Source organism: Aspergillus uvarum (genome assembly GCF_003184745.1).
Source record: "Aspergillus uvarum CBS 121591 unplaced genomic scaffold BO82scaffold_54, whole genome shotgun sequence".
NCBI lineage: Eukaryota > Fungi > Ascomycota > Eurotiomycetes > Eurotiales > Aspergillaceae > Aspergillus > Aspergillus uvarum.
In genome coordinates this window covers 1-24,760 of record NW_020291351.1, presented here as the reverse complement: position 1 = coordinate 24,760, position 24,760 = coordinate 1, and the positions used below count along the sequence as shown (strand labels likewise).

Genomic DNA, 24,760 nt, shown 5'->3' with positions numbered 1-24,760 from the left:
CACTCTTTCCTTAGAGATCTCTCCTCCCTGTGGTTGTATCAGTGCGCTCTCCTCCGGTATAACCACAAATCAAGCCTGCCATAGCCAGACTCAGCACACCCATCGAGATGACCATAAGCTTCCACCCAAACCATTCCCGCAAGTAGCCGGCATATAGTGGCCCTGCCAGTGTCCCCCCCGCGAAGGCAGCGTTACTCAGGCCGTAAGCCTGGGAGTATGCTCCTCGTCCAAAGATCCCGGGGTGTGCATGCTCAACCGCCTCGGTGGCGAGACTAATCTCTGTCATCATCGCGGGCATGGCCAGCGAAACACTACATCCAAACAAAAACAAGTATACCCGGAGAAGAACGGAGTTGACTAGTGTGTCGGTTTGGATCATGGCCAGAAGCATCATGCTCGGACCCGCGAGAGCGAAGCCGGTCAGTGCCGGCCCAAACGGCCCTATTCGATCCACCAGAGCTCCAGAGAGTGGAGAAAATAACATGGGCAGGGTGTTTGACAGAAACACGACAGCTACCTGCGTCGAACTGTAGGTGAAGACTTCGTGCAGGTAAATAGGCAAGACAGCTTCGAACGCCGTCATGAATGTGTTGAGAAGGGCCATCCCTATCATCGCGACTGCAAATCGTGGAGAGTGCAGGAGAATCACAAGGTACGATAGCGGATGGTCTTCGACAGTGCTCGGACCATTTTGATCGACATAAGGATTGGAAACTTGTCTGCCAGGTCTTAAAGATGAATGCTCGTCAGCCAGACCGGTGCAAGGTGGCGCTTGTCTCGTGTACTGGATTGTAGGTCGCAGGAGTAGCCGTAGACCTATTTCTAGGACAATCAGGGCAAAGGCAGGTCCAAAAACAGCGAGATATCCTGCTGAATCGTAGATGAAGCCGCCTACAATCGGCCCCGCGAACAACCCCAGACTGAGACCCATGCTGGTAAAACCAAGCGCGTGGCCTATGCTTTCCTTGCCAACTGTATCCAATAGAAGACTATAGCCGATTGTAAAGATCAGGGCGGTTGAAAGACCTTGCAAAATCCTCGCAATCAGAACCCAGCCTAGGGATTTACTGAGCGAGAACAGCAGTGTCGCACCCCCGGCAATCAGCATACCGGCCAGGAACGGCAGCTGCTTTGTCCGCCTGCATGCTTGGTCACCAATCCATCCGGCGAACACTGTGCAAATTCAATACCCAAGATCAGCAAGAAACAGGACAAACCTCACGAGGGACCAAGTGCGCACATACCGGACCCGATAAGAATTGACCCACCGTAGGTAGCTAACAGAATAGAGCTCCATCTTTGAACACTTTTGCCACTGAGTCCTATTCTTTCCTCCAGTGCAAAGGGCAGCACAGGCACAATCAATCCATAGAGAAAGATGTCTGTAAACACAGCAACGCAGACAACTACAATCACCAGGGGAGGAGAAGACCGCCAGTTTGCGGATGCACGCATAATGAACACACTCGCGACGAAGACAGATCTCGTAGCACGAAATATGTCGGGACAGTAACACGCAGGCTGGAATCCAGCTTTTAGGTAGATAAATAGCCCCACATCAAGTTTGGGGCCGAACATCTCACGACTAGCTAGGTAAGGCTGATACGAGTCAACTAGATAATGTGTAGTCATCGCGACACAAAGCCATCGACAAATAGCAAATTTTCAATCATTTCGGGTCCCTCCAGCAGTTCCTCAACTTCGAATCGCCGGTACATGCTCATCAACCACTCCCGTTGATGATGGCAAATCAGCGCTTCCGCAGTGGCCCATCTTGATGTATGCCGAGTCAGCTGGTGTAACCTGCTTGCCCATTGCCACAGGAGACGATGATCTGCACGAACCTCTCGATAACTTTGAACACCACTCTATCGTTGCCATCGGTCATCTCGGTCAGCAGGAATGACAAACAGTGTTTCTCAACGAGAGTGACGTGGGCCGTTGTTTCTCTGAGGATATCTCGCAGCTGACAATGTTAGTAAGGGGATTGAAGAGAACTTGGAATGTGAAGATAGAGGCTGACTTGAGATTCCTTGCCGGTTCTAGGCCGGAGAGTAGCAATAAGATGGATCTCTGTCATTTCTTTCTGCGTTGAGATGTTCGCTCTCAATTATTCAGCTGGCAAAGGATCGATTGTTTGCCCTACAAGTTTCAGTACTATATAAATAGTTGGAGGTACTCGGTTCGAAGTGGCCCGAGCACCCACCACAAAGCAAACAACTCTATTGAAAGTACCATACCGGCGAGAAAGGTATTGGCCATACGCTCGGCGCAATATGGTTGGCTTGATTCAAAATATGGACAACTAAGGGACGGGGTCGAGACCAAGTCATACAGAAATCATGACAAGTAACAGTTGGTCTCTATAGTAGTATGACAGCACCAGTCGGGTCATAATCCATTTTCTCAGTCATACCTGCAGAGCCCGCAGATAGCATAAGCCAAAGAGCTTCAGCCGCAGAGTTCGAGTGTCGAAACGAAACTTGCCCGGCTTACAGTAATCATTGCTTGGCACGGATGGTAATTGTGTCGACACGGAGATAAAGCCCAAACCTTCAGGAGGCCTTTTCAGGGTTTGTCGAACATGGGTGTCATGATTTTAGTAGTTTTCCAGTCCGACAATTGGAATATGTGTCTTGCACCCCTTTTCACATAGTACTTGCACTGCGGGGACACTCAGCTTGCAACAAGCAGTGGATGAAGCCTCGGTATAATACCCGTCGAGATACATGGGGCATCCCTTGTCCCTCTGCACGTACATAATCGCTCTTTTGATCATTGGCTCATCATGTCTACTTGCGTTGAGACCACCAAGGGCATTATATATGGCCAATCTCGTGGACGTCCGCCCGTCTACTAGTATACGAAAGAAGGGTTAAACATCTTTTGCCTAAAGGGCTGCGTTTCTGGCAGGATCGACAAAGCTGAACGAAACTTTGCGTACGACAGGTCTCTATGAAGGATACAGTACCCCCAAAGAGCGACTGCTCCACGAATAATCCCCTACGGAATGTGAAAAGTATTCTCGTAACAGGATGTGCTGGTTTCATGTGAGAGTGATTGCCCTGGCTCTAGGCGTATGACTAAGCCATATCTAACACAATCACCGCCATGTTGGCAGTGGTGGATGGTTTGTTCGCATGATAGTCCACGCCTATGCGAATCACTATCGGGTGATCGGGTTCGATAATCTGGACTCTTGCGCTTCTTTGAACAACCTCGCAAGTATTGACCAGCACCCTGCTTTCTGCTTCGTGAAGGGCGATATCTGCAACTTTTCAGATGTGATGGCTGCAATGAAGCATCATAAGGTCGATGCGGTTGTTCATTTCGCTGCTCGATCTCATGTCGACCAGTCATTCTCAAACCCCCTAGCCTTTACGACCACTAATATTGTCGGAACGCAGATCTTGCTCGAGGCTGCAAAGGCGATGGGCTGCATTCAAAGATTCGTCTACGTCTCGACTGATGAGGTGTATGGTGAGAATGATGCCGACAGGTGCTTTGCCTTTACCGAAAATCAACCTTTAAACCCAACCAACCCCTACGCAGCGAGTAAAGCAGCTGCAGAGATGATTGTTCGTGCGTATGAGAAGTCCTTTAGACTTCCGGTGATAATAACGCGATGCAACAATGTCTTCGGGCCGTACCAACATCCAGAAAGTGAGACATCCATATTAAAGTCAACCCCAATGACAAGCGCTGATCGGGAGATGACACAGAGATGATTCCGAGGTTTATAACATCATTGATGAAGGGCAAGAAGATACCGCTGCACGGCAATGGCACAGCAGTTCGTTCATTCGTTTTCGCAGCCGATGCTGTAACGGCGTTCGATCTGATATTCCATTGCGGGGAGCTTGGAGTAGTCTACAATATCTCTTCGCGCAATCATTTCCAAGTACGTGAGGTGGCAGCTAGGATACTAGAATATTTTCCGCAATACGAGTCCCAAGGCTTGGCACACTGGGCTGAGATGGTGGTGGATCGGCCGTTCAATGACAAGATGTACTGGACCGATGACTCAAGGTTGAGGGCTCTTGGATGGATGGAGAAGACAGATTTTGAAGAAGGCCTGGATGCAACGGTGAAGTGGTACACGCAGCACGCGGGAGAATTCTGGGGAGCTAGTTAGCTCTGCCTCTCTTTCTCTTTTTCTCTGCGCCCGGGCAAGCTAGTGACATGTTGCCAACGCGATCTTTTCTGGTGCTAAACCTCCAGCTATAGTGAATATGTCTCTATTTTAACCCGCCTCTCGGTCTAGGCCTGATTCAAGTTAGCCCACGTCAATAACCATGAAGCTTAGGTGTTGAGATATTCTCCAAAGTCAGGGAAGGCGCACCCGTCACCACACCTGTATAGCATCATGGATACAAGTGGAATACGATTCATGATGGTGGTGCTTATCATATAAGACTCTCGGCCGCGGGTCAGTGGGTGCCAAGAAGGGCTCGGCCGCGGCTGATGCTCTTGACAAGCCGTGATAAGAGAGGATACCATGACATATAAGGAGACTGACAGTCAAGATCCAATGTCGCCACAACAGGCTCGCTGCAAATTTCGTGCAACATGGATTCAAAAGAGCCCCCTGTCATAGATTTCGCGCGTGAGCCGTTCGCACTTCCCCGCATGATTCCTCATTGCAGTAAAGCTAATAGAACTGAAAATCGCAGCATTCTATGGCCCCGAGTGGCCCGCTAAGGAAAGGCTTATTAGCGAACTGCGGCAGGCCTGCAGAGAGTACGGATTCTTTCAGCTGATCAATCACGCAGTACCTGCCGAACTTCAAGAGTCAGTCATGCGCCACAGTCAAGACTTCTTTGCTCTACCAACTGAGACAAAGGAGAGGTACGGGAAGGGTCAGCTTCACCCACTCGTCAACTTTACAAGTACAAGAGGCTGACCATGGATACCGATTAGACATTGGAGGGTTCAACCGCGGCTACGAGAGACTACGAGCCCAAAATCTCGAGAAGCGGACCCAGGGTGATTTGAATGAAGGGTTCTACATGGGCAAGAATCCACCACTAGATGACCCATACGTTGTGGCACGCAAATCTGGCCAGGGACCGAACAAGTACCCAGCTGACTCGCATTCAAGAACGTAATGGATGACTACCACGCTGTCCTTACCGCGCTGGCCATGGGGATCATGCAGATGATTGCGCGCACACTGCATTTAGATGAGGATGTCTTCCATGATTTCTGCGAGCATCCAGTGGCCGTGCTGCGTCTGCTTCACTACCCTCCGCAGGGGCCCAAGGCAGCGGAAGATGAAAGAGGTCAGTGAAATAGCCCATCTCACATCCACCTATGTTTCGTTGTTAACCTGGTCGCAGGCATTGGCGCGCACACCGACTTTGGCGCCATCACAATCCTGCTACAGGACACGACCGGGGGACTTCAGGTGTGGAATCATGTCTCGATGCAATGAGTGAATGTGACCCCTATCCCCGGAGCCTATGTAGTCAATCTCGGTAATATGATGATGCAATGGACAAACGATCAGTACTTGTCCAATATCCACCGAGTTATAAACAAGAGCGGCAAGGAGCGCTTCGGTGTGCTATTCTTCTTCTCTGAAAATCCGGACTACACCATTCGATGTCTACCAAGTTGCGAAGACAGCAAGGAGGGAGCGAGATATGCTCCGATCACGGTGGGCGAGTGGATGACTGGACGGTACGCGGACACATATAGCACTTCAGCGACGAAAGCGATCGGAAAGCTTCGCAACGACCTCGTGGTGGAGCTCTCTGCAAGATAGTGTCAGAAAGAGACGCAGTTTCCCATTCTGACCTATGGGCTCGAAAGAAACTCTGGGGAGGTGCGAGCGCAAGGTTGCCTTTTGTATGTACACAACAAACAACTCAGGCAAGAAAACAGTCAATATATGAATGAGTCATCCAGTCTTTTGGTATTTCTTTGTGCTAGACATAGTCTGTCAAATCAACCGCGCGATTTGATGTGAAATTCGAGTCCCCAGAGTGGTAGATATAGTCACGCAAGACGTGCGCACTGCAGAACTGAACCACTATCCTATCATTCTAGACACCTTCAAGCGCACCAACAATACTTTCCCAAGTTGTAATATCTCTCGCCAGCCAGTCCAAAATAGACCCGCTGTTGACGGCATCGCAATGAAGATCTGCTAGGTCTGCAGTTGGATGGTCGTCATTACCCTCAACCTGAGAGACAATGTCCTTTATATTGAAATGCTCTCGATCCCCGCTCTGTATTCTCCGATCCGAGTCCAAGAGTGTGTTGATCAGAACAAACCCTCTTTTTGCGATCCGACTTTTGGTTTGGTTGATTTGAAGGAAGCGCGAGGTCTCCAACGCCAAGGCCCTGATCTCCTCGTCAATCAGGGGTCGGCCGTCGTCTCGAGAGAAGATCAATTCGAACAATAGCCACACAGCAGCTGTCAGGACTTGAGTGTTCACGGTCCACATACTGCGTACAATGCAAAAGTAGGGCTCCTCTGGCGAGGAAACAATGGTGGCAAGGCTGCGGCGTATGATTGGAAGACATGAGACCTAAAGCTCGCGCGTCAGTCATGGCCAGGGACATACTTTCTAATGCTTGAGTATGGGATGACCTTACTTTCGTATATGCGAACCATGGATCTTTGAAACTGGGAATCTGAAAGTGACGGTGAACGGAGTAAAACTTTAATTAAAGACGTTAGTGGTAGAAGACCGGAGCACTGCATGTCCAACATACCTTGTGCGCTAAAGCAAGGAATAATACCTCACGCTGAAACTTAATATGCACTTCCTGCATTGAAGATGAAGTTGTGGGACCCCGGAAAAAGGTCGGCATTTTTTTCATCAATTCCCCTAAGTCCTGATCTACCTGGATTACATCAGTGTACAATTTGCGCAGGCCATCATCAACGCTGTTTGGATGGCCTTGTTGACACATCTTATCTTGTGTTTTCCAGATCAAGACAGCCACTAACATGAGGAATCAGCCGGACTCACCTTGCGTGTAGGCGGATCACCAACCACGATTCAGCACCATCCTATAGCTCCCTTGAGTGAAGTGCTCCTGGTCATGCTCGATGACACCTGCGGTTGAGTACATCAGACTGACATCTTCCTCGCAATTGGCGGGCATTGGAGTATTGAACTGCGTTGGATGTATCGTATAGGTATTGTTGAATGGAATCTGCAACCAGTCTTGCCGAACAAGGAACCACCAGACACGCTTAGAGACCTCACGGTCGATCAGCCACTGCTGTCTTGCGCTTTGGGTTCTCTGAACCTCGTCTGCCCCTTCTCCCGAGATGGATCCGAGCAGATGAAGGCAAAGGCATTAGGCAATGCGCACCGCACTCGCCAGGAGAACAGATATTCTGTCAGATTGACCCAGATTGTGCCCCATCTATATGAGTAGACATATTGCTTGAATACTGAGGAGATTGTGGTTGATCATGAAATCGGCTCTATGAAGACTATCGAGACTTTTCTGGTAGCATAGCTCTGACATTTGTGTTTTTGAGACACGAGATCGGCGAAGTCTATCTTCAAACAAGGAACTCAAGTCTTACTGGATGAGGGGATATCGATTTCCTGGAGTATGCCGGGGTCGGCATGGTATAGAGTGACCTGTCGATTGACACATGAGTTACTCGAGTAGTGAACAGTAAAATTGAAGTACATTTCAGGCTTACCGCAAGCATAGCATAATATAACGCCAACCAGCACGGTTGTACCTCGGTCGGGTTCGCAAAAAGACTCTCGCACTGATCTCGAAACGTGGGGAGATGAACCACGTTTTGAAACCAGGAGATGCAGTCTTGGTGGTAAGCCATCATGGTGCGAACTTGCTTCAGGGTGAAAAGCAGCTCATATGCCTCAGTCAGGATGTTACTCTGCCCTCTGATGTGGGACTGGTCGATCTGTGCAATTTGGCTAACGCGCTGCCGACTCAGGGCCAAGAACTCAAGCATAACTGCCGTATCTTCATTAACATTATCCACAACTCTCCGTCGCGGTCGACTCGCCTGCAACATTGGCACAGCACAGTGAACATCAATGGTGTCTGGGTTCATAGGGCTGGTGGATTTTCTTTTCCTGTTGTGGTCGCATCGGACTTGAGTGGGAGGCAGGTCACGCTTGGGGTTCCTCTGCGGTCTGAGATATGCCTGGTAGACGAAGCACCAAAGATAGGACTTGCATCCTCCGTTTCTGAGACACTGCTGCCTGTTCGTCGGCGGCAGTACTGCGCAACCCCTCGCTCTACGCAAGTCGAGCAGGGGATCTGTTTTGAGCAACGAAGTTTACGCCGGGTGCATTCCATGCAGGAATAAGAGGGCCGTGGCCGCTTGCGTCGATGGTCAGAGACCATGTTCCGAATCTATGGGAGTGGTATGTGCGCCGAATCTAGAGCATGGACTATAAACGCTGCAATATATGCTACCTGGAGATGCAAAGTTCAAATCAAGTCCAGTGACCTAACTAGTTAACAAAATTGGTGGGTGTGAGTCAGCAGAGTACGGACTAATCCCGAGATCGGGCCTTATCTTATCTCCGCGACCCGGCCGCGGACGAAACTTGTCTGATATCCGATAAGGGCATACGTATACGTAGGTATACAGATACTGTACTGTACTGTACTATACTATAAAGTACAGACAAAGAACGAGCCCAAATTAGTGATAAACCAATTCATTTGGTAGATACGCAGGAGTGCCACGGGAATTGGGATACTGGGAGTGATAGTGTGGATCATCGCCGGTAGATCTGTAGCGATGAAAGCGATCTCGTTAACAAGCGGTCGCAATTCACGCCGGCGAAATAGCGGTAGCAGCCGTGTGGATGGTAGAGATCCAGCAGGTTAAGCTGCCGTTTACGCACCGGGAAGTAATCCACTATCATGATACTACAAACAGGGCAAAAGAAGACCCCATAAGCAGACATGACAGTAAGGAATTTCGACGCGCTATTGACAATCAACTACGGCACCATCGCCCACGTACCGAGGCACAGGCATAACATGCTTCCTCGGCGCACATTGAGCCACCTGGGTCGAATTGCCATAGTGTCGTGACCAAAGGGCCCCGAGTTGGCTGAGAGGTCACAGGATATTTGCACGAGCAGCCAGAGGCACGCGCAGCAGAATGCCAGAAACCGACTGCCGCCGGTTGTGTGCCAGTAGGGAAGCATAGCAACGAGACTGGAGATATCCTGATTATAGAGTACGCGGCCCGCACCCACAACGGCAAGACCCAGCACCGAAAAGAGAGCTGTGAGAATTGGGATAGTGGGTGATTGAGCCCATTGGCCTCTCCTGCAGCGCAGTGTCAGTGCTGTACTGCGACCCGAATCAATGGATTGGCATCGAAAAGCATTTCATACGTTCGCTTACTGAAACGCGAGAAATCCGACATGTTGATCGCACTGGTCAGCCACTAATTAGTGATTGACGAGAATGTAGCCACAAACAGCGATCAGTGCGCAGCTCCTGTTAGCCTGGCGGGCTGGTTGAAAATGCCCTGGACCATCGGCGGCTGCAACACAGATACACACCGTCATGGCGATAGATACCTATGGAAACTGTGAGTATATGAAAGGGCTCGAGTCCTTGGGTGCTACTGACAGGAACAATCAGAATTGTCTTCTAGAGAAATACCTTTCTTCGAGATGTCAGCAAAGTGACTGCAGAACGTCGATGACTGGACTTGAGCCGTTCAACATGTTTCATCATAAATGGAATTTGTAGACATGAGAACAGAAAGAAAGAGATCATTTGCTGGGTGGTGATTCCGCCTGACGTGGGCACGGTTCCGGATGTTCCGGTAACTGGGCCAGACCGCCGCAACAGCCTGCGGAATTGAGTGAGCAGAGCCTTACCACAAGCATCCCTGGTGCAAGAGGCCTCGGACAACCTCACCTCAGTCATTCCAAAAAGTCCATAATAGCAGTTTACCCCGAGCCTAACCCCAAAGGAGATTCGAAATGGAGTTTCCGTGACTGGAAATTGACAGAGCTCAAACAAATCTTCTCCAATAGGCAAAGAAACATGATCGAATGGGATGGATGGAATGCACTCTTCTTGGAGTGCCACGATCAGGCTCGCTCTGTATCTCGCTACGTGGACGACAGCGACGAGTTCCGCACGCGTGGTAGCAAGCTACTTGCGCTTCTGCAATTGACTCTCGGTGGTACCTTGTATCTTTACCAAGGTTAGGAGATTGGAATGCGAAATTTTCCAGCGGACTGGAATCCGGATGTTGACTACAAGGACATAGAAAGCCTCAACTGTTGGCAGAAGACGAAGAAGCTCTATTCCAACGATCCGGTACAAATGGAAAAGGCAAGAGAGCTTCTTCAGAAAAAAGCCAGGGACCACTCCCGAACACCAATGCAGTGGAACAATGAGCCTAGTTCAGGGTTGCAGCATCCAACATTACACCATGGATGAGAGTGGGTAATGACTTTAGGATGGTGAATGTGAAAGCCCACATGGAGTGCGAAAGCCGAGATCTGTCTGTCTGGCAATAATGTTAATCCAATTTCCAGTTACCGACGATACATTGATGCGTCTGTTGTGAGGCTCCAAGCGATGATGAATCTAACCGTGCAAGAATTCCATTCTTGGGAAAGAGAAGAAGAGGAAGGCCCGCAGAGGCCTTCGCTCTGGACTATGTACATATATAGAGCCATAAATGCCTGAGGCATCCAGACTGATCACATGACCGGCTGTCAAGGCGCCTGTCATCTGTGCAGATGCAAATCATACCGTGATCACCCAGGTTGTGTTCACCGCTGGCGTCACAACTTAACATTGAAGTAAGGGTGCTGGGCTGGAATATATGGAACGATGGGTTCAATGAGCTCATAGGCTATTTCAAAGGATTGTTAAACCTAGCGATCGGCTCTGCCTACGGACACACGGTTGAAAACTTGCAGAAGGCGTATGATAGAAGTTGCTCGCCTTCGTCGAACGAACCACTTCAGAATTGGACAAATTATCTCATGACTTAGCAGTATCCCTCCAGAGCCAAATATGACTGCTCTTCAAAAGTCGTCCGGAGGCTTATCATTTTTCGTCATTTCGGAGCTCCTCTTCATATCCGCAAGGAGATGCGGTTCTTTGGTGATAGTGGTCTTCATCTCCTATTTTCTATCAACTGTTACCTAAGGCCCAAAAGCGGAGATTGGTCTCAGGGGCCAATCCGCGATACCTTCGACTGGTGAGCGAGACACAAAGGCCTTTCTTGCTTTTGTTCTAGACCAGCTTCCAGGCTGTATCGTTCAAGCAGATCAATATATCATGTTGATCATCACCCTCGCAAGCCAAACTCGGTCACCAATTCCTCTCTCAGCTTCACCTCGCGAATTGGGAAACACAACAAGAACCCAATGACCCCGAACGGAACCGCCATCCACCATACCCATCTCAACCCATCCTCGTACAACCTCAGAACCTCCCTCTGCAAATCTGCTTGCCCTTGGAGGCTTTTGATCAACCCCTCTGCGGCTAAGGCATAGGCGCCTCCATTTGCCAATCTTTTCCTCAATGGGCCATCACTCACGACGCTGAGCAGCTGTTGCACCCTCGTATTGAAGATGGACGTCGGAATCGCAATGCCCCAAATACACCCCAGACTCCGGACGAACGCCCACGTCGCCGTGGCCGTTGCGACCTCGGACTCTGGAAGGACAGCCTGGATTGGCGGCAAGGTGGAGGAGAAAATCATGCCCAACCCCGCTCCGAAGAGAACCTGGAAACCGGCCCAGTCCCGGGCAGGGGAGTTATTATTAAGGAGCGAAAACAAGGCGACCCCGGTCGTCACACAAACATACCCCAGGAAGTGGAAGGGGCGGTATTTCCCCTTCATTGCGATCAATACCCCGGTGATCACGCCGAAGGGTGCAATGGCTGCTGTGATGGGGAGGACAGCAAGGCCAGAGGCAGTGGCGGAAAGGCTGCGGAGAGCCTGGAAGTAGACGGGTAGGAAATAGCCCACCCAGTAGAGGAGCAGGTTCTGAAAAAAGGAGAGCCAAAGAGCACAGAGAGCGGTTGCACTGGAGAAGAGCTGGGGCGGGATGGAGGGTTCCCGACAGAAGCGCGAGGCTTGATGGATGCAGAAGAGGGCCAGGCCCGCCAATCCAAGAAACAGAGGCGTCAAAATTCGCCAAGAGGACCAAGGGTAGGCGGTTCCCGCCCAGGTCAATGCCAGCAGGATGGCCACGACAGCCAAGGTGAGGATGGTATTGCCCAGTAAATCAACGCGGCCGAACTGTTGCCTGAGGGTTGTGTTGGGTGGTCGGGGCGGATGGTTGACCTGGAGGAAGAGCGCCAGCAGGAAAAGCGACACCCCGCATAATGGCAGGTTGATGTAGAAGACCCAGCGCCAGGAGACATGCTGCGCAAAGGCACCCCCGAGAACAGGTCCAATGGTGGTTCCTACAGCCCAGATCGAGGCCATAAGTGCCACATACTTACCCCTCTGGCGAAGGGGTACCAGATCACAGATGACGGTGTCCACAAGAATGTTGATCCCTCCGCCCCCAATCCCTTGGATTGCTCGTCCGGCGATAATCGCAGTGGTGGTACTGGCACTTCCGGCGATGGTGCTTCCGATCGCAAAGATAACCACGGAGATGATCATCAGCCATCGTCGGCCGAAGATGTTCGCCGTTTGACCGAAGAGTGGGAGCACCACGGTAGAGGACAGGATGTATGCGTTGCTAATCCACATGTACATCTCTCCCGCGTAAAGGTCGAGCGCAATGGTCGGAAGGGCAGTGGAGAGGATCGATGTGTCGAGAGCGGCAAGGAAGGTAGTCATGCACAAGGCTGGGAAGACCGCCCAGAACCGCCATGTCTTCCTCGGTTTGGGCACAGGGGTCGGTGGAGATTGGTCCGAGTTCGTCTCCTCGCTTTCTGGGTGAGTCCCTCGGTCGTGAGGAGTATATGGCACTGTGCTGTGCATCGGTGTAGGTAGGACTTTCTTTTGCTCCGCTTCGAGAGTTGAGGTTTCAGCCATGGGTGGGGGTGAGAAACGGAGAATCGATCAAAAGATCGGAGGATGTCAGAAGAACAAATACATGCCGCATGAGATAGACGGAGAAGCTTATGAACAGGAAATAGACAGCAAGCCGCGCACTACTATGAGCCTCTGAGCCCGGCACTCCCTGTTTGCTGACCATTTCTTTGTCTTGCATTGCCTCGGGCTTTTGTCCGGTCCGAAACCCCGAGTGTATCGCTCGGCCAGACGCACGTGGTACCAACTTAAGGGTGATCCCTGCATCCTGGCCCGCTAGAGCTGGGTAGGGTGATTCTGTTGACGGTCGCAATCAACTGCGTGTATACTGCTGGGTCCTCCCATTATAGACAAAAGGATGTTAGCTGTTGTCTGGTCGTGTGTCATAGGCTATGGTGTTAACAGTCTCTCCGCGAGGCCTGTAACGAGCTAGCCTACAATGCTGTACCGTCATTCTAACAGGTTCTTTACATATATGACCCAAACACTGGAACCTCATCGGTGGAGTTGTTTAACTAGAGAGTACTGTTGTAGACCTGGTTGACTCTCAATACCAGTTCACTGTGCGCAGCAGAGTTGGATATCGGGCGTCGAAGAGGGCTAGCCGGGGCGTGTTCAAATTGCCGGATCAGACGAAACTAGCCACCCAAACATCCATGGCCCTAACTCCTTTCCGGCCCCCCTCTATGCCCTCCAAACTTGCCTCACACGCATCCCGGGATGCAAGAACCACTGCCCGCTCCCTTTCCTCACTCACTGCCTCCTCTACTTCCTTCTCGAAAGAGGACGAAAGACAAGCAGACACTTCCCATTGTCCGTCCAGCAAGCCCTCCCTACCTTGCACGCGGGTCTCAGTCTCCAGCTGCCACCCGGCAGCCTGGGCCAGCTCGGTAAGCCGCGTTGGTCCCAGCACGGTGCGGACGTTCGATTTGCTAACGGGCTTACGGCACTCCAGCGCTGCTTGAGTGAGCGCAGCTAACACGTGAGGTTGGGCAGAGGGGTGCCTCGCTACCAAGGACCACTCGGCAAGGAGGAGGCGCTTGCTGTGCTGCTTGAGGGCGCGGAAGGTAGAAAGGATGAGCGCGGGGGAGGCAAAGTACCATAGGCAGTGGGCGAGCACTGTTGCGTCAAAGGACTTACTTTCGCTGGCGGGTGGCGAGGATGGGTAGGGGGAGGGGAGGGAGGCGAGGTAGTCTAACGGCGATTGTTGAACCCAAGTAATCCGTCTTCCTAGCGGGCCTTGTGAGATGTGATTCTGTGCCTGGCCGAGAGTATACGGGGCACCTGCAAGAAGATTCATCAGTGGGCGGCTTGTCCGCCCACACCGCCAGAACAAGCAGCGGGGTAAGAAACCGTGGACGTCGGACTCACCATAATCCAGATCCGCCGGATCCACGGCCACCACCCTCCCCTGCTCGCCCACGGCAGAGGCAAGGACAGTCGTGCAGTCCCCTTGCCCACAGCCTATTTCCAGCACCTTGGCGCCAGTCGGAATGTTCCAGTGCTGTAAGAGCTCGAGGCGATGAACAGTCTGGGAGTGCTGGATGCTGAAGCGGGTGGGGTCGTGTAGGGAGAGACGGGCAATACAGGCGGCGTCGAGTTGAGTGGACATGTTCTGCTCTAACGGTTCAGGGCATAAGGTAGCCCACTGTGCTCTAGCTGGATGATAAAGGTTGCGACTGGAGCATTGCTTCCGCCTACTGACCCGTGGATGGGATCCTCTTATAATGTCAGCCTTGGAAGGCCGCCTGGGTGTTACCCGACCGCAGCCTTTGTACGGTGTGTAGCTATTAGGCCGCCACACGCCTCGTTGATTGCCCCTGAGAGGAGGTAAGGTAAGTCCCTATCCAATTCAAGATGACGCGATGATACTCAAGGAAGCATGGCCTTTCCCAGTACGGAACTAGAGGTGAGTCACAGTTGAGTCATTGTCTACCACTGCCTAAGACCGACGGGGGGAATGCACACTGGGCAATTAGTCACCCAGCAAATCACCTAAACGCAGGATGGAAGGATCCGACGACAATCCAGGCCCAGAATAACAAATTACCCCGCACCGCATGGCAGACCGGCGGACGACCGGCACAGAGGTACGCCTTCGAACTCGGTGTTCCGACCGGAGAGTAAGTCGTAGCATAGAGACATGATGACTATTATTTGGCTAGTCACCTCTTTGTTCTATGTACTCATATTACCCCAAAGCCTGTACCTCCACAATGCCATCCCCCGATACCGCGAGATTGACTACCACCCATACGCCTCCTCGAAATACTCTATTCCGATCGCCCCGCCCCGCCGCGCCGCCAGCACGGCCGCGCGCGTGAGATCCGCCATCTCCGCCGGACCGCACACCACGACCGCCACCGAGCCCTCCTCCGCCCCCGCCTGGGCCACAATCTGCGCAATGGGGGCCCGCCCCTCCTCCACATCCACATAACCCCCAGAGAGCACTCCCTCACCTTCCACCGCATCACCTAATCCTCGCGAACAGTAAAACCGCATCCGCACTCCAGGGCACTGGAAATACGAGCCCAGCTCCGCGCGATACAGCTGGTCGACTAGCGCGGGCTCGCGCACCGTCCAGTGGAGGTCGATTTGCGGATGCTCCAACCCCTGCGGGGAGGACAGCATGACTTGGAGGTATGCCGTCGCGACGCCGATGCCGGTGCCACCCATAATCATGACGATGCGGTCGAAGGTGCGCAGGGTGGTGGACGCACTGCGACCGTAGGGGCCCTCGAGGACGAGGGTTGGGTGCAGGGTGTTGCCGGCGGCGATGGCTTGGGATTTGAGACGGTGGGTCCAACCGGTGTACGGACGGACCCAGAAGGTTAGCGTCGGAGTGGATGCTGGGAGTGAAGGGGGCGCGAGAGGACGGGACTGTGTGGTGATAGCGGCTTCTTTCTTCGTTGACGTGCGGGAAGGAGTGGTCGAGCCCGGCAAGGAGGACGTGGAAGAGCTGTCGCGGTCGGCGTAGCGAACGGAGGCCGTGGTGAAGGGGTGGTTCTCCCAGCCGCGGAAGGTCGTGGGTTGGTAGAGGTAGTAGTAGTGTCCGGCTCTGGGCGAGGTGGGGAGGGTCACGGGCTGGATTTCGATCTGGAGAACGTCGCTGCTGGGGTGGTAGGTGACAGTGGTCTGGTACGGAGAATGCACGCTGCTACTGCGGTATATAGACAGATTGCAGACGACCAGGCGGAGGATGCGGACAAGGCGATCGAAGGACCAGATAGCCACTACAGGCCACAGGTGGGGAGTGTATTCTGTGCCGAACTTGCTCATATGCCTGGGGGAATCCGGGGTCAGAAGACAGGTTGCAAATGTGAGGGGGCATTCCCACGCACAGTCTACGTACCTAAACAGAGCGTAGACAATGACGATTCCGAAGAGAACGTGCACAATGAGGAATACTTCGTAGAATCGTTTGCGCAGCGCGCCGCAGGAGAATGGGATCATCAAGAACATGAGCACTGTTGCCTGCAAGGCAGTCAGCACGAAGACCGATGACAAGCAACTTCAGAGAACACAGACAACAATGCCAAACCTGAACCAGTCCGTTTCCAAGTCGGTGGTATACTTGCTCGGGCCTGGAGGCGCGATGTTAGCCGGAACGGAGATGGTTGCAGAGGCAGAGTCTCACTGTAAGCCAAGTACTTGATGGTATATGATATAGAATGAATGATGGCATAGAGAATGGTCAGCATCGCGAGGTGCCGGTGAAACACATTGAATGTGTGGAAGCTCCAGCCAGTGGCCCAAATCAAGACATTATTTCGGCCTGCAAATACCCACAGCCATGGCAAGCATGCGAAGGCGAGTAGGCCAAGTCTCGGCCCCATAGTGTCCCAGATCTGATAGGCGAGAGTTCCATTACTAGAACCAATTAGTCGAGAGTCAAAAGACACACAGGCAGCGACATACAAAGGATCGTCTGAGTACGCGTCATATCGTATACAAGCAAGGATAACGGCTAGGGCCCAGAAAGCGAAAATGACCGATGCTTGCCCGCGTAGAGGGACTTTACAGCCAAAGAGCAGCCTTTGGTGATACGTCCCTAGACTCGGCGCAAGGATCAAGTGTGTGTTGAGAGCCTGATGGACTTTGGAAATCGGATTTGATGGCGATAGGCGCCGGAGGCGAGACTGGGATCTAGGTTTTTCTGGGTCCTGGCTTCGCCCTGCATCTCGACAATAAAAGAGTCCAGTTAGGAAGTTGGAGATGATCCCGATCAGGATCACAGATCCCCAGAAGCCGTGAATACCCCAAGCAATCTTCAACGAGCGAGAATCATCGGTCTCGTCGGCAGTCTAGCATGATTTAATATCCGGCATGAGTGCAAGGGACTGTCACTATACTTACTACACTGCGGACGGCTCGTCGATAGTATGACTTGTCAAGCAGTACCGCGGAGGAAATTGAGGCTAAGTTCGCAGCGTCTGGGCTGAAAACGGGTAGCTGTTCGATGTACTTGGTGGTAGCTATGGCCTCGATCTTGTCCAAGTCCATCAATGCCGAGCCGGAGTTAGTGCACAGGCTCTTCCAAAAGTCAAGGCCTACAGTGTATGCCCTTCCATGACAATATTCTCGCATGGAGACATATATCGATGTTACCTCAAGCACATTCGTACACTCAGATGCGGCGCTTGAACGTGTCGAGCTTTGAGATACCGCGCTCGTGGAGTTGGTGTTCTCTTGCCATTTGAACAAAGAGAAGGACTCATATATGGCGTACATGCAGTATTGGTTCGCATTGCTCGGCGAGAAGCTCTTGGCCACAGCGTGCGAGCTGAGGCACGAAGCCACAATGGCCAACGTGATTCTCATTACGAAGAATGATGATCTGTTTGTTTGCCCGGAAAATCGATCCTTAAGACTGCCCCTAACGACTGTCTATAAGGATGGGCTCTTAAAGTAGCACGTCTTTTTTTCAAGTGGGACATCGCAAGAACCTTGGCATATATCTTGTCAGCCATTGAGAACGACGATCTTTCATCTTGGCGCAATCTCATCATTCTGCAACATTATACGGTACTTGTCGGTGAAAGATGAAACTGCTCCTGATTCTGGCCTTGAGGTGGAGATGAAACTTTTGGAAAGTGGGCACTATGATGGGTATTGAACGACCTGAGAGACCTAGCACGCATGGCAATTGGGCATGTGGAATGTAGTGGAACATGCAAGAAATACTAGCTTGGCTCTGTTGGATACAATTTCGAAACAGGCCATGAAGGCTTTGGCTGGTCACCGAGGCGGAATAATCAGTGGGAAGAAAGCTTTGGTAGCCACACGTGCTTCCCTACCAGATGTGGAGAGCGACCCCCAATCAGATGGTTAGATTAGATTGATAGGATAAAAGATCGATAATCAGAATCATATCAATCAGACCCACAACAAGTTGCCAAACTCGGACCCCCGAACATCCGGATCCCGAATATCCGGCTCCGAAACCCTTCCGGTAAGGGCTGATAATCAGCAGCGTGTCTAGAATCAAGTGGCAGAGTTTTTAACCTATTGAGTGTGAGAATCAGTGTGGAATGTGATACACTGAGTGGTAGACCTCCATATCTATTAATAATTAAACTAACTGCTGTCTTTCTATACACTGGGCTAGAGTAGTGCTGATATCTATGTATATATTGTATAATTTTAATAAAAGATCAGGCAACACAGTATTAGTACTGTCCTATTACTATATTAGTACTGTAATATGTTATTTTATTACTGTATTATTATTGTATTATACTATGCTTGTTACAGTGCAGACCTAATGTACCTGTCCCACCTATCTAATCTGTTTAATCTGTTTTATCTGTTTGTGTTACGGGACGGATGGATTGTGCTAATCAAAACGTGCCTTAGAATAAGAAGAAATAGCTGAGAAGCTATTTCATCTGTTTGTACAAAATTCTTTTATATATATACTAAACTAGTGCTAGTTTAGTACTTAGCATACAAGATCTTAAATACTAACTAGTGTCTGAAGCCGAGCTTTATAACAGGGCCTTAGTTCTATAATAAAAGCCCTTTTTTTCTCTTTTTAGTATCTTCTACAGCTTCTATTTGTATAAATAGCTGTTTAGAATCTAAAACAACAGTTTTATACTTCAGCCTCTTTTAAATAATATTATAGCTGGTTAGTAAGCAGTATATATATAGGCAGGGTCTGTATTACTTACTATAGCTCTTTTTTTTATATAAATCTTTTTTATCCAGTAAACACAGTAATTTTTTAATAAATAGAATCTCTTCTTTTTATATAATTTTTTTTTATCTAGTAAATAAAATCTTTTTTTTTATACTATTCATACAACCAGTTCCGGGGGTATGGTTAGGCTTAGCTACTAATATTATATAAAGTATACAAAGTATTATATAAAAAAACCCCCCCTCTTTCTTCTTAGCTTTTTTTTTTTGTATATATATCTTTTTTTTATTTTTTTTATTACCAATCTGTTCTTCTCTTATCTATATAATTCTTATTATTCTTTCTGCTTATTAATATTATACCTTTTTTTTCTAATACTGGGGCTGGTAAGCCTAATTATCCGGATAAAGTACTAGTTTCTATTTATTATAATCCTTTTCAAATCTCTTCTACTTTTATTAATTATAATTTACTTTTTTTATTTATATAATATGTAATTATTTATAATCTCTATACTAGCAATACAAAGCACTGGATTACTATATAACTAATAGTATATAAAAATAAAGCTTTACTTTAACTTTACTATACTCCGGACTAGCAGTATGTTTAGTATTTCTTTTACTATAAATTTAAAATAAAGATCGGTGCTTTTACTGTGGCTTAAATAAAAAAATCTAATAGTATTCCTATATAAAATACTAATAAAGTTAGATATATACCAGGTGTTTTTTTTATATTAACAGCCTTTTAATTACATCCTATAATTTAGTAATACTATATTATTATAAGTATAATAATTAAATAAAGTTCTGGTAGATTATACAGCTGTCTAAATAGTAGGGCAAAGCCTATATAAACTATAAATTTAAAGATTATAGTATATATTATAACTACTATAACCCAGATAAGTCTAAATATAAGCCTGCAGCTATTACTGCTTTTTCTTAAAATATTATTAAAAAATTAATAGATTAAATTAGTATATAAGCTAAATTTAATATAACAGTATTTAGTTTTTTTATTAGATTGAGTACAGCTTTTTTTAGTTAGTTTTAAAAAATTAAAAAAGATTTTTTTTTTTTTTTTTTTTTTTTTTTTTTTTTTTTTTTTTATCTTAGATTTATATAAACCAGAGCTGAGGGGGAAAAATATTAGTATAATTCTTCTTCTATCCCAGCTTTTAATTATTTAGTAGTTAGTTAGGATTTAGCTGGAACTACAGCCGCCATTTTATAACTATTTTTATATTCTTAAGTACTAAAGCTGGTTTCCAGATTGGTTTTATATAGTTTTTCTATTTAATAAGATACTATAATAAGCTCTTCCAGCCTTTTATTATATACTGTTTATTAAGAATTTTTTTAACTTTATATTCTTCTTTACTATTAACTATTATAGATGGTGGTTGTAAGTTTTTTTTATCTTATAATAATAATATATTATTAGCTGTCAGACAAAGTAGGTTAATATAAATTATAAAATAAATACTTTTTAATATATTAAGTTATACAGTATATAATCCTATTTTTTTTAAAACAGTATATTTTATATTTTTTTAATCTAGCTTTTTATTAGGGTAATTTATACAGATATTTTATAGGCTTAACTATACCTAGTCACCCTTTTAGTATAATAGAATAGCTTATTGGGATTAATTAGCCTGTCTTTTAGCATTCTATTATATATAGACTATAGTACTTTAAACCCAGTCTAAGATATTATATATTTTTTATATAATTATATCTTTTAATTAAATAGGACTAAAGACAGCAACCTCCAGGTCTGTACTTTAAACTATTTTCTGATTATTTAGATTTAACTTATAATTATAGCTTAAAAAATAGTAAAAATCCTATAGCTGTATTTATACAGCTGTTAATTACCAGCTCTGCCAAAGGCAGTAAGTTTATCTAATTTTTTTAATTATAGTTTATATAAGCTTTTAGATATACTTCAACAGTACTATTTATATATTCTATTATTTTATCTATTTAAAAATAATAGGCTGTAAACAACCTTTTTATAATCTTTAGAAGATTATATACTTTTTTTTATATACAACTTATAAACTGGGTGCCTTAATCTAAGACTATAGTTTTTAAAGAACTGTATTATTTAAAAACTATTTTAACTAGGGCTTTAGCTGTAGCTTCAGCAGTAATCTTTTTTATTATATAAAATATTATCTTTTTTATTAGTTTGTTTATAATTACTAGAATATTTATATATAACTTGCTTTTAGATAAGTTAGTAATAAAATCTATTATTAGTTTTTACTAGGGTTAATCTGATATTAGCAGCAGCTTTAGTAATCTATACTTTAATTTTTTTTATAGTTTTATACAACTGCAGATATTATAGTTTTAGATATATTTTTATACATCCTAGGATATATTAGACTAAAAGTATATTCTGCTAAAAAAAAGATAGGTCTGTTCTCAGCTAGAATATCTTATAATAAAAGGATTATAATTACTTTGGATAAGATCTGTATAAAACAGTTTATAGTTAGAAACCTACTGTCCTTTTTAAAAGTATACCCAAGCTTCTTCTATTAAATATTTGTTTAGAGAGACTTTTAGTTTCAGCTGGAGTAGAAATTTATATATTTTTTTTTATATAAGCTTTATTAGATTTTAATAATCTATATCTACTGCTAGGATGCGGGTCCAGCTGTCTGTAGATCTGTTTTCTAGCTTTAATAGTTTTATAATAATCTACTATATCTATTCTAAAAAGTCTTTATCTGGTCTTATTTTATATTTTTATAACTATACTAAGGCTGCAGTAAGTAAACCAGTCTTAGATTTTAAATCCCTTTTTAATATTCTACTAAAAATCTGTATTATATAAAATAATATTCTAGAATCTTATTTATTAAATATATTTTATTTTTATTATAAAAGGGCGTCTGCTTACTTATTCTCTGTTTTTTTTTAATAAACTAGTTTAAAGTTAAATTTGCTTAAGATTAAGCTTTATTATATATATTTTTTTATAAGTTTATATAGCTTAAAAAAATATTCTAAGTTTTTATAATTAGTAACTACTATAAACTCTAATACTAAGTACAACTCAGTATTCTAAGCTTTTAGATACTATATAACTACTAGCAGTTTTTTATTATAAATCTTATAATTATACTTAGCTGGTATATTCTATTTAAAAAAGTAGGTATAAAAATACAGCTCTTTATTTTCATCTATTTAAAAAAGTATTTTTCTTATATTATAGCCTAAAAAGTCTGTCTCTACTACTGTTATATATTTAGAATTAAAAAAACAGAAAACAGGCTTGGTTGTAAACTTTTTTTTTAATATCCAGAAGCTGGTCTTATACTTTTAGATCTATTAAAAAAACTAATTTTTCTTAGTCAGATTTATAAGTAGTTGTACAGTGGCTGAGAATCTAGAAATAAATTTATAATAAAAGTTTATAAATCTTAAAAAGCTTCAGACAGTTTTTACTAATTTAGAGTTTTTTTATAAAATAATTGCCTTAATCTTTTTAAAATCCATTTTAATACCTTACTCTATACATATAATAAATCTAAAATAGAGAGTTTCCTTTTTTTTAAACTTATATTTTTTAATATCTAAAAACAGGCCGGCTTTCTTTAGTTTTTATAATACTTTTTATATATATTTGTAGTGCTTTTTAATATTCCTATTTATATAGATTAACACATTATTAATATAGGCTGAACAGAATTTATTAAGATATTTATATAGTATCTAATTAATATACTTCTAAAAGATATTTAGAATATTTACCAGTCTAAAGAATATTACTAGCTATTTATATAGTCTATATTATATATGAAAGATTATTATCTATTCTTAACCCTCTGCAATACAGATTTTATAAAAGGCGGATAAAACATTTAGTTTAGTAAACTATTTTACTTTTCTAATTTGGTTTAGGATCTTATAAATCAGAGGAAGTAGATAGCAGTTCTTTTTTATAACTATATTAAGTACTTAGTAATCTATACAGAATCTTAACCCTTCTTCTGATTTTTATATAAAAAGTACTGGGGCTGCTGCTAAAAAGTAACTAACCTATATAAAATTCTTCTCCAGTAGTTTAGTTAGTTTAGACTGTAAAACTGTTAGTTCTTTCTAAAATATATTATAAAGAGGGCCCTATAAAACTTCTGGCTTTTTTCTATTCTAGTATATAAACTTAATTTTGTAGTTAATATTCTTTTCCTAGTATAGCAGTAGTTTCTCTATATTTTCTAATTAAAAGAAAGGCAGAAAGTTCTGATAGTATTTAAAAAATATTATATATAGATTAACTGCCTTTTTAGTTTAGAGTACTTTTTAAATATTAGTAAGTAAGACTGCAAATACTTCTATACTTCTTTTAGATCTTTTCTATAAATAGTTTCTAAATCCTGTTCTTACAATTGGCTGAAGTTTTAGATTTATATATTATAAATATAATAGGTCCTTTAGTCTTATTTTAATTGTATATAGAAATAATCATTCTCAGCCCGGTTTTAGAATACTATTATAATAGGACAGCCAGCTTTTCCCTAGGATCAAGTTATATCTAAGATTATTAGGTATTATATAAAAATATACTTCTTCTTTAGTATAGGATCCTATATCTGTTCTTATTTATACAATAAAGTAGATTAGTACTTTATTATCTCAAATCCCTTATACCAGCTTTAGATTAATACTAATAGTTAACAAACTATTTGCTTTAGCAAATATTTTACTTATAATACTATAGATTAGATATTCTAAATTAATAAAAGTACAGGCAGTTGCAGTAAGATCTAAAATAGCCTTTACTAATAAAAAATATATAATTATATATTTCTTTTTATTATTAGGGTTTACATTAGGGTTTACATTAATCAGTGATAAGAGGCTGCGCAACAATTGCAGAGGAGATGAGTGTCTTCAACAGGGTAAGCTGAAAACAACGTGTGTGTACAGCGTCAGAACTTTCGCCGTTAGTAGCTCATTAGGGCTGGGTTGATGGTGTCAATTTATGCCCTTACCGACCAAGGAGATTGAGGATTCCAGAGAAAGAGAAGGTTGGACTACCCCTCTTTTTACCGCTGGAATGACTTGTTCCCTGCACTAAGGCACTTTGTTGTTTTTAATAAAGTCGCTCGACGCGCTGTTCTGACATGAAAGGCGCAAATTCCAATTCCGGAGACAATACATCCCAGACTTAGATTAGCCAAGACCCCTGTCCTTGGCTAGGCAGCAATCACGCGTGTCAGCCGTATCACAAGGCAACGATATGATGCCGGAGAAAAGTTCATCTGATTGGCCGAAGCCCGCCCACAGACAGCCAAGAAATCCGGAGAAATCTCGGCCCGTCAGCACCGGGTAAACCTTCCGCCGAAGGTATTACATTAGGGTTTACATTAGGGTTTACATTAGGGTTTACATTAGGGTTTACATTAGGGTTTACATTACATTAGGGTTTACATTAGGGTTTACATTAGGGTTTACATTAGGGTTTACATTAGGGTTTACATTAGGGTTTACATTAGGGTTACATTAGGGTTTACATTAGGGTTTACATTAGGGTTTACATTAGGGTTTACATTAGGGTTTACATTAGGGTTTACATTAGGGTTTACATTAGGG

At 45.2% G+C, this 24,760-nt stretch overlaps 8 protein-coding genes across 8 annotated transcripts; 2 read left to right on the top strand and 6 right to left on the bottom strand.

Annotated features, from left to right (window-relative positions):
• Positions 1 to 10: 10 nt before the first annotated feature.
• On the bottom strand, positions 11 to 1,470 carry BO82DRAFT_421351 (MFS transporter; the record flags this gene model as incomplete). The annotated part of the gene is made up of 2 exons (XM_025640156.1): positions 1,245 to 1,470; positions 11 to 1,173 (listed from the first exon to the last, which is right to left on the bottom strand). Exons 1-2 carry the CDS (start codon positions 1,453 to 1,455, stop codon positions 11 to 13), a joined length of 1,374 nt encoding a protein of 457 aa, XP_025488778.1. The 5' UTR covers positions 1,456 to 1,470.
• A 1,485-nt stretch (positions 1,471 to 2,955) lies between these two features.
• Positions 2,956 to 4,135, top strand: BO82DRAFT_421350 (dTDP-glucose 4,6-dehydratase; the record flags this gene model as incomplete). Its single annotated transcript, XM_025640155.1, has 3 exons — positions 2,956 to 3,050; positions 3,122 to 3,663; positions 3,723 to 4,135. The coding sequence occupies 3 exons, from the start codon at positions 2,956 to 2,958 to the stop codon at positions 4,133 to 4,135; spliced, it is 1,050 nt and encodes a 349-aa protein (XP_025488777.1).
• Positions 4,136 to 4,569: 434 nt separating this feature from the next.
• BO82DRAFT_377038 (isopenicillin N synthase family dioxygenase) lies at positions 4,570 to 5,767 on the top strand (the record flags this gene model as incomplete). The annotated part of the gene is made up of 6 exons (XM_025637559.1): positions 4,570 to 4,606; positions 4,674 to 4,859; positions 4,921 to 5,045; positions 5,102 to 5,282; positions 5,436 to 5,667; positions 5,701 to 5,767. The coding sequence occupies 6 exons, from the start codon at positions 4,570 to 4,572 to the stop codon at positions 5,765 to 5,767; spliced, it is 828 nt and encodes a 275-aa protein (XP_025488776.1).
• A 280-nt stretch (positions 5,768 to 6,047) lies between these two features.
• BO82DRAFT_385709 (Zn(II)2Cys6 transcription factor) lies at positions 6,048 to 8,352 on the bottom strand (the record flags this gene model as incomplete). Its single annotated transcript, XM_025638194.1, has 7 exons — positions 6,048 to 6,536; positions 6,604 to 6,669; positions 6,724 to 6,956; positions 7,008 to 7,277; positions 7,401 to 7,482; positions 7,634 to 8,149; positions 8,200 to 8,352. The coding sequence occupies 7 exons, from the start codon at positions 8,350 to 8,352 to the stop codon at positions 6,048 to 6,050; spliced, it is 1,809 nt and encodes a 602-aa protein (XP_025488775.1).
• A 608-nt stretch (positions 8,353 to 8,960) lies between these two features.
• BO82DRAFT_405019 (uncharacterized protein) lies at positions 8,961 to 9,394 on the bottom strand (the record flags this gene model as incomplete). Its single annotated transcript, XM_025639463.1, has 2 exons — positions 8,961 to 9,294; positions 9,363 to 9,394. 2 exons carry the CDS (start codon positions 9,392 to 9,394, stop codon positions 8,961 to 8,963), a joined length of 366 nt encoding a protein of 121 aa, XP_025488774.1.
• A 1,440-nt stretch (positions 9,395 to 10,834) lies between these two features.
• On the bottom strand, positions 10,835 to 13,048 carry BO82DRAFT_357143 (MFS general substrate transporter). The gene has a single exon (XM_025635934.1). It carries the CDS (start codon positions 12,800 to 12,802, stop codon positions 11,291 to 11,293), a length of 1,512 nt encoding a protein of 503 aa, XP_025488773.1. The 5' UTR covers positions 12,803 to 13,048; the 3' UTR covers positions 10,835 to 11,290.
• A 196-nt stretch (positions 13,049 to 13,244) lies between these two features.
• On the bottom strand, positions 13,245 to 14,730 carry BO82DRAFT_357142 (class I SAM-dependent methyltransferase). Its single transcript, XM_025635933.1, has 2 exons — positions 14,369 to 14,730; positions 13,245 to 14,281 (listed from the first exon to the last, which is right to left on the bottom strand). The coding sequence occupies exons 1-2, from the start codon at positions 14,607 to 14,609 to the stop codon at positions 13,626 to 13,628; spliced, it is 897 nt and encodes a 298-aa protein (XP_025488772.1). The 5' UTR covers positions 14,610 to 14,730; the 3' UTR covers positions 13,245 to 13,625.
• A 479-nt stretch (positions 14,731 to 15,209) lies between these two features.
• BO82DRAFT_342131 (ferric reductase family protein) lies at positions 15,210 to 17,818 on the bottom strand (the record flags this gene model as incomplete). Its single annotated transcript, XM_025633570.1, has 6 exons — positions 15,210 to 16,280; positions 16,350 to 16,471; positions 16,526 to 16,581; positions 16,635 to 16,867; positions 16,916 to 17,301; positions 17,354 to 17,818. 6 exons carry the CDS (start codon positions 17,816 to 17,818, stop codon positions 15,242 to 15,244), a joined length of 2,301 nt encoding a protein of 766 aa, XP_025488771.1. The 3' UTR covers positions 15,210 to 15,241.
• Positions 17,819 to 24,760: the final 6,942 nt, after the last annotated feature.

What these genes read in the sequence shown, in the direction of transcription:
- BO82DRAFT_357142 (XM_025635933.1), bottom strand. Translation starts at nt 14,609, where the DNA reads ATGTCCACTCAACTCGACGCCGCCTGTATTGCCCGTCTCTCCCTACAC. An exon ending in TCCGGCGGATCTGGATTATG is followed by an intron (nt 14,282 to 14,368) that starts GTGAGTCCGACG and finishes ATCTTCTTGCAG; the next exon opens with GTGCCCCGTATACTCTCGGC.
- BO82DRAFT_357143 (XM_025635934.1), bottom strand. Translation starts at nt 12,802, where the DNA reads ATGACTACCTTCCTTGCCGCTCTCGACACATCGATCCTCTCCACTGCC.